The 7,517-nt window shown below is 40.4% G+C and overlaps 2 protein-coding genes across 4 annotated transcripts in view; one reads left to right on the top strand and one right to left on the bottom strand.

The window, feature by feature from the left end:
* The window catches only part of LOC105924923, a 26,190-nt gene extending 20,909 nt beyond the window's left edge, over positions 1-5,281 (bottom strand). The window contains exons 1-6 of the mRNA XM_036128554.1: positions 5,102-5,281; positions 4,132-4,420; positions 4,023-4,063; positions 3,611-3,896; positions 1,140-1,177; positions 106-394 (exon numbers count right to left, since the gene is read on the bottom strand). Of these exons, the coding sequence (XP_035984447.1) occupies positions 106-394; positions 1,140-1,177; positions 3,611-3,896; positions 4,023-4,063; positions 4,132-4,420; positions 5,102-5,185 (1,027 nt within the window). The 5' untranslated portion in view covers positions 5,186-5,281. The remainder of the gene's footprint in view (positions 1-105; positions 395-1,139; positions 1,178-3,610; positions 3,897-4,022; positions 4,064-4,131; positions 4,421-5,101) is intronic.
* A 1,701-nt stretch (positions 5,282-6,982) lies between these two features.
* Positions 6,983-7,517, top strand: part of LOC118562707 — a 275,945-nt gene continuing 275,410 nt past the window's right edge. Inside the window, exon 1 of one of the 3 annotated variants that reach the window (XM_036135524.1) lies at positions 6,983-7,258. The gene's annotated coding sequence lies outside the window, so the exon portion shown is untranslated. The remainder of the gene's footprint in view (positions 7,259-7,517) is intronic. The other 2 variants (XM_036135526.1, XM_036135523.1) reach the window with 2 other exon arrangements.

Raw genomic sequence — 7,517 nt, 5'->3', positions numbered from 1 at the left:
CTATCTGAATAGCTCTGAAGCTAGGACTCCTAGTTAAGATAGGAGCTCTGAGAGACTCTGAGGATATTCAACTGAATCTTACTCTGTTCAGTCGTTCCATCTCACCTTCTTTCTCTGAGCTGGAAATCGGGGACTGCCAACTGGGAACAGACCATTTCTTTTTATGTAAAATGCCTGTGATTAGTTTCACAGATTCTTGACCGTACGTCTGCACCAATAGAAACGTCAAGTCCAGCAGGTCTGTCATCTGGACAAGTTCCCAGTGAAAACTTGAAGAATCTTTTTTGCAGCTAATTTGACACAAGACTTCATACTTCAGGTCTTCAAGTTCAGGATCACGCAGCTCAGCCAACCCATTCAACAACTGCTTTATCACAGACTCCAGCTGTTCTACCTGGAAGAAAGAACAACAATAACTCAGGTTTCCTGTGCAGATTTAAAGACACGGACAGGAATCGTCATTTTAACTTTAGATTTTAAATTATCTGTTTGCATTGTCTATTTGGATGCACATTTCTAAGAATTATTATTATAATTCTTACAAGCAAGAATTGGGTACTCACTTTTTCTCTAATGCACACAGAATAATTTATAAGTAGAGTCTTAGATGTAAACATGGTTAAAGTTCATTTAGAAAGCTGCATCTCTTCCAAGCTCTTCCTGGAGCTGTGGACAAGCTTGTCGCATCCTTATGGACGATCATCTGATCAATTTCCAATGCAATATTTCTTCAACTGTTTTGTTACATACTTACCTTCTAAGCGTAGAAGACTCTTAGAAGGGGGGTTGCATCCATGACTGAATACCTGATTATAGCCCCATTTTACCAACCTCCCTAAGATGATACAACAACTCTCTGTGATTTGAGTTGAAGATCTTCAGAATGGGATCCTTGGATAGATGTTTGAAGTTCACCATGACCCCTCATCTTGATGTCTAAAGCATTGATCCTGGTGTCGTATGATAATAGTCTGATTACAAAATCATTGACTGAACCTTTAGTCCAAGGTGGCCAACACCAAATACAATTATAAACCCATTGTGCCTGAAATTGTTCCTAATTAATGAAATTTACTTATGTCCACATTCGTTTCTGCAAAAATAGTGCTCTGTTTGAAAAGAGATTAAAAGTCACTCACTTTTTTGTCCAGTTCAGGCTGAGGTTCTTCTTTTTGCTCTGAGAAATTAATACATAATACAAGAGTTATTTCACCGAATATCACATTTGAGTATCAGGCAGAGTTAGTTGCTCAAACTTTTCCAGATTTCTAACTGAACTGCTCTTTCTTGGTGAATGTAAAAATCCAAGTGCATCTTTTAATCAGCTTTATCCCACCACGATTAAACAATCTAACCAAGTGTAGTTCTTCTTCTTCTTCTTCTTCTTCTTCTTCTTCTTCTTATTATTATTATTATTATTATAATACAATTTCAGGAAACTCTGTCCGATAACTTTTTAACCAAAATATGGAATCATCCAATCACATGGTGGCAAAACGATACATTCAGTGCATCTAGAGGTGGTGAAATGACTTGCTGCAGTTCAAACTGAGCATCAGAATGATGAAGAAAGGGAAAGAAGTGTTTTTTAACGTAGCATGATTTTCTGATGTCAGGTGTAATGCTCTCAGCATTTCGTATCTACTGAGATTTTCACACATAGCCATCTTCCAGATGGTCTGAAAAAAAGAGAAAATATTGAGTAAGCTGTACATAAATGCCTCGATGTCAGAAGAGAATGACCACACTGATGTGAGATGATGGAAAGGACAAAATAGCCCAAATAACTCTTGTTAAAACCAGAGTATGAAGAACACTCTCTGGTCCCTCCACTGGCCAAACACTGAAGCAGACGAGCTACAAAATAAAATGTTTATGTCATGGCGTGGGAAGTAATGCTGACACCATTTGGGGAACTTGGAAATATGTCTGAAAAGCACAACCTCAACAGTGAGGGAGATGAGCAGAGTATTGGCAGCTACAGGGGAATAAAGTTGTAGCTTGAGGAGTGGTGGCCTCGTGGTTAGAGCAGGGTGCCTGCTTCCTGGGGAGGCTTTGAGGTTCTGGGTTAGAATCCAACAGACTGTCACTCTGGGTCCCTGGTCAAGATCTACACCCCAAAAATACACTGCACCCTCATACACTGCACTGTGTGCAGTGGGCTGCACCCTGAGGGACGGGTTAAAAGCAGAGGATACATTTCATTGGAATGTATGTTGCAATGATAATAAAGATAATGATAATTATTAGTTTGAGGCCAGAAGTGAACATCTGTGAGCAACAGTAGGGTTTCCTGCCAAGAAAAAGTACTACAGATGCAGTATTTGCTTTGAGGATGTTCATGGAGGAGAACAGAGAGGGTGAGAGGGGGATGTGTTGTGTCTTTGTCGATCTAGAGAAAGCAAATGACAGGTTGCAAGGAGAGCAGATGTGGAATTGTATGACAAAGCCTGGAGGAGCAGAGAAGTTTGTTAGAGTGGTGGAGGACATGTATGAGAGCTGTAGGACCGTGGTGAGATGCGCTGTAGGTGTGACAGATGAGTCCAAGGTGGAGGAGGGACTGCATCAAGGATCAGTTTAGAGCCCCTTCTTGTTTGGTGGAGGATTTTAAGAAGTTAGGGTCCACAATGCAGAGCGACGATGAGTGTGGACAAGAGGCAAAGGAAGGTGAGACCAGCAGTGGTCTGGTTTACAGACAGAAGCAATGAGGAAGAGACAGGAGGTGCAGGTGGAGGAAGAGGAGATCTTGAGGTTTTCTTTGGGATTGATCAGAATGGAAAGGTTTAAGAATAAGCACATCATTGGTACAGCTAATGTTAAATGTTCTGGAGATAAAGAAAGAGAGGCCAGACGCAGATGGCTTTGACGTTTACACAAGAGGAATGGTGAGGACATTGGAAGAAGGACGTTGAGACTGGAACTGCCAGGCAGGAGGCCTAGAGGAAGAGCAGAGAGATTTATGGATGGAGTTAAAGAGGAGATGAAGGTAGAGTTAAATAATTGACCTATTTACGGTCACCCCAGGTTCTTTTTCTGACTAATGTGGTGTTTCTATTGTAGACTTCTGTAGTAAGAAAAAGACTCCTGAAATGGTAACTATATCTTTACCATATTTAATCTAAAAGACAGAGGGACATTTCAGCTCACATCCAATTGCCCATTCAGGTCCCTGATGGGGCAATGAGGACACATGTGGACAGCGACTTGTCCCATTGGTAACCTTAATGCTGTCTTCGGTGAGATTGTTCTGACTATAATCCATCAACCTGATAGTCCAACATGTTCAGAACTAAAGAGTCATTTTCCATGAGAGGGGAAACAAAGAAAAAGAGAAGTCCGGTTTACTTCTACTGAAACATTTAGGACCGGCACATTCTGGAAGACCAAGAATCTACACCAACTTATCTCAATCCAACAGAGCAACATAGGGATGGCGGGATATTCAGATGATGGATGTTAAGCAAAGAAACATGGTACAACTCCATGCATCAAAGAATTAAGACAATTCTGTGGGCAAAACTTAATCAAACCCTGACTAGCAACATGTTCATAATCAGTGAGTGGGTATATTATTATTATTATCATCACTGAAGTATTGGTTGAATCTCACCTTCTTCTCTTGTGTAGCCTTCTGACAGCCTGAAAGCCAGATCATCTAAGTTCATGTCTGTCAAAACCGCCGCAGCCAACTCCACGGACCGTCGACCGAACAGACGCACCAGCTGATCCACCACCTGCTCCGTGTCCGCCAACACCAGCTGGCTCCACGGCAGTAGTGGAACACCCATGTGGAAGAAAGTGGACTGCAGAAACCATTTGAGTATCTTGAATTCTTTCGGATTTAGAGCCATCAGTATTTCTGATAGAAGATCTTTGGTAGCGGCCATTGAAGCCACCTGAACAAATTGGAAAAAACGTTTCTTTAAAGACAGAAGCATTTTCATCTGTTTACCTTTGATCTTTGGTATTATTACAACCAGGAAGTATGGAGACGTATTAGAACCAGACGACATAACGCTTACTTTGTGGATCAATGCAGCCAGACGTTTATCCTGATTTGTTCCTTAGAAAAGTGGAGGGAAAATTGAAAGACACATTGAGGTTTATTTACTTTATTGTTTTTTATCCTACCTTTAGATGTTGAGCCGGCGCCTGATAGGCTCATAACCAGACCGGTCTTTTTCATCTTAATTAAAATGTGCTTGGTTATGTCCACAGACTGCAGACCAAAGATCTCCACCATTACAAGCACAGTGTTTTGCAGGTCTGCCTCCAGAAGCAGCCTACGTCTTATATCTGAATGAAGTTTGAAGATCCGCCTTTCCCTCAAGAGAACCTTCTGGAAGGTTAGGAGATCGCTCTGCGTGAATTCAGCCAGTGTTTCCAGCAGCAGCCCAACATCAGACTCCAGCGTTTCAACCTGATCAAGAAAAATGTTTGAGTCTTTTTCCCCCCAGGGGGTTTTAGGACAAAATGCATCCACATGCATGACATCAGCTAAATTCTACTTGATATCATTTTTTTAAAGAACAGCTGGTCAGAAGCAATAAACAAACATATAAATTATTCAGGGCTAGTCTACACAAGGTTGTTGGACCTTAATGGGCAAAAAAAAAATCCACAACAGAAGTGATCAAATAAATAGGCTACACAAACAAATATGCTATAAATAAGTAGATAAATAAAATGAACATTTTAATATGATGGAGAGCAATTGAAGCATTGCTCCTTGATCTCATTGCTTTTGCTGTAATGCATTTCCATGGCACACGTTGGAAATGTGTAAAAACTGGGTTGCTATATATTTATTTATGACCTATTTGCTTGCTGGATAAATAAATAGAATTTATGAATAGTTTGAGATTTCAGAACAAAGCTAGATTTACATAACCTGGGTCTGGTTTTGAGCCTAAATCCTCTTTGTTTGTAATATTTCCACTCCTATAGCCTTTATGACAAAAGCAACAAAACAACTAATTTCTATCCAAAAATCAATCCAAACTCTCTGAACGAAAACAATCCAATGGACCAATTCAGTCCCAGTTTAAGACACTAAAGGGGAACCAGGCGCTTGATGGTACTGTCTCAGACCGGGTTTTACCTTCAGCTGCTCCACTGAAAGAGGACCCTCCTCCTGCCTCCTCGGTTGGAGCAGAAACTCGAACTTGTGGTCCACCAGCCCCATCAGGAGAGATTCCTCAGACCCACACAGGACACAGGGTTGTCCTCACAGCAGCTCTTCAGCAAAACCACTCAGTTGGGTTCAAATCTGCCGTGTGAAGTTTGGCCAGCACACAGACAGCCGCAGTTATCGTGCAAACAAACAGCTGGTTAAGTCTAAACTTATCCTCCAGCAATCAGGCAAAATTTAACTAAAATCCAAATAAAATTGTAGCAAGAAATACAAATAAAGTTTTACGTTTGTTGTAATGAAAAAGGTTGATTTGGGAAACCAAATCAGGACAACATGTCTTTCTGCTGACTAGCGCAGGATTGGTTCCTGTATGAGCAAAATGAGGAAGAGGAGGTCAACTACATGAGGAAGAGGAGGTCAACTACATCCAGCCATCTAGCGGACAAGAGCCACTCCTACCCAGCCTTACAAAACATGCCCACTCCCACATGGAGAGACTTAGAAGGCATGTATATATATATATATATATATATATATATATATATATATATATATATATATATATATATATATATATATATATATATATATATATATATATATATATATACACACACACACACACACACACACACACAAACGTCATATTAGAATTAAAAGAATTAAGAGAATTAAGGGGGCACATTTCCAGAATTGTCACAGTTTGCAGAACTATTTCAGTCCTGGAGTAATAGGGCCAGGTGAGATTATTTTAATTATTTTTATCCTTTACGAGAATAAAGTCAGGAGAATGAAGCCAAAGGGATACGAAAATAAACTCGTAATACTACAAAAAATTAAAATATTACGAATATAAAGTATATTCTGAGATTAAATTCCCTCTGATACTGTTTAAGTGCCTGAGTCTAACAGCAGATTTGCCACATTCAACATGGCGGACGCTCTGACGCATCCTCAGCATAGGCAGAGCCCGCTCACCGAGGCGTCTACGTAGATTGTCTATAGATGGCGCGAATCGTGCTATCAGATCGGATCACTGAGCTATATTATACACTGGAGTGCTAATCGCCCGCTGTTGGAACGAGTCGCTTTGAAGCCACCGGCCGCCATATTGGTACTCCCTATTTTCCCTCAGTAACTAGGAAATATGTGCGCTGCAGCATCTAATAACCAGGATTTTCTCATGTTTAGGGGGGGCTTAAAACTTTTAAAATGTCAAATGTCATATACTTTTATGTTATGTTCTAAAACTATTAAGTAATGAGAAAGTCATGTGCTGAAATATTTTGCATTTTATATATATATATATATATATATATATATATATATATATATATATATATATATATATATATATAACATTTATAAATATATAAATAACAATATACAAGAACATATATTTACATATTTGTATACATATATACACATACTTATATATACACACGTATATATATTTAATATGAATAACATGTAAAATATTTCAGCACCTAATTTCCTAGTAGTTGATAGTGTTAGTACATCCACTGACTGTAGAATTACCTGTGAAACGTTTTCACTCAGCCAGAAAACTGCTTGTTGTTGCAACCAAATCCTGTGGGATTCTGTGAGAGTAGGGAGTAGCAAGATGGCGGCCAGTGACTTCAGATTTTCGGCAAAATCAGCACTCCAGTGTATAATATAGCTCAGTGGATCGGATAGTGGCAAAGTGAAAGTGAAACTATCCTCCTCGCAACAAACTTCCTGGGGGCGACAACACGAGTGCCTGATTAAAAAGAAACATTAAATATTTAAAAAGTATTGAGTACATTCTGTCCTGTTGAAATGAGTTGGTCTGAAAATGAAAAACAATTGGTTTACAACCCAGCAAATGAGCGCAAAGTGTAAACTTTCCTGATTTTGTTTTATCTTAGCGAATTTCACACAAATCCAATGTTGTTTTATTCCTGTTTGAGGTTCTGATAGGCCACACCTGCCCCGGGATGGCCCGGTTCAGCAGGTAACCTGAGCGCCAGCGTGTGTTCAACACCGGTGCTGTGGAAGGCGGCAGGTTTCTGAATCCTGCAGAGATCCTGCAGTAAAATGAGAGAAAGCTGCAGGATTGCAGAGAGGGAGCACCAGCTGCAGGTAGGAGATGTTCTCCTTGTTCTCTGTGGAGCTGAACGCGCTGACTGCCGCTGCAGCGGGCAGGAAGCAGAACCCCGCTGTGTCCGAGTCCGGCCCGGTTCGGGTTCTTTAATAAAACATTCCGTTTACTTCCGCATCACCCCGTTAAACGGAAACTGGAGGAAGAGTTCCTCTGGTCATCAGAGTTTTAAGACTGTTGGAAGCATAGACATCATATACGTAGACGCGTCATAGGGCGCAGGTTCGCACGTCAACGTCA

The sequence above is a fragment of the Fundulus heteroclitus genome, chromosome 3 (genome assembly GCF_011125445.2).
Source record: "Fundulus heteroclitus isolate FHET01 chromosome 3, MU-UCD_Fhet_4.1, whole genome shotgun sequence".
NCBI lineage: Eukaryota > Metazoa > Chordata > Actinopteri > Cyprinodontiformes > Fundulidae > Fundulus > Fundulus heteroclitus.
Note: the sequence above shows the minus strand (reverse complement) of the source record. Positions and strands in the feature narration are given on the sequence as shown.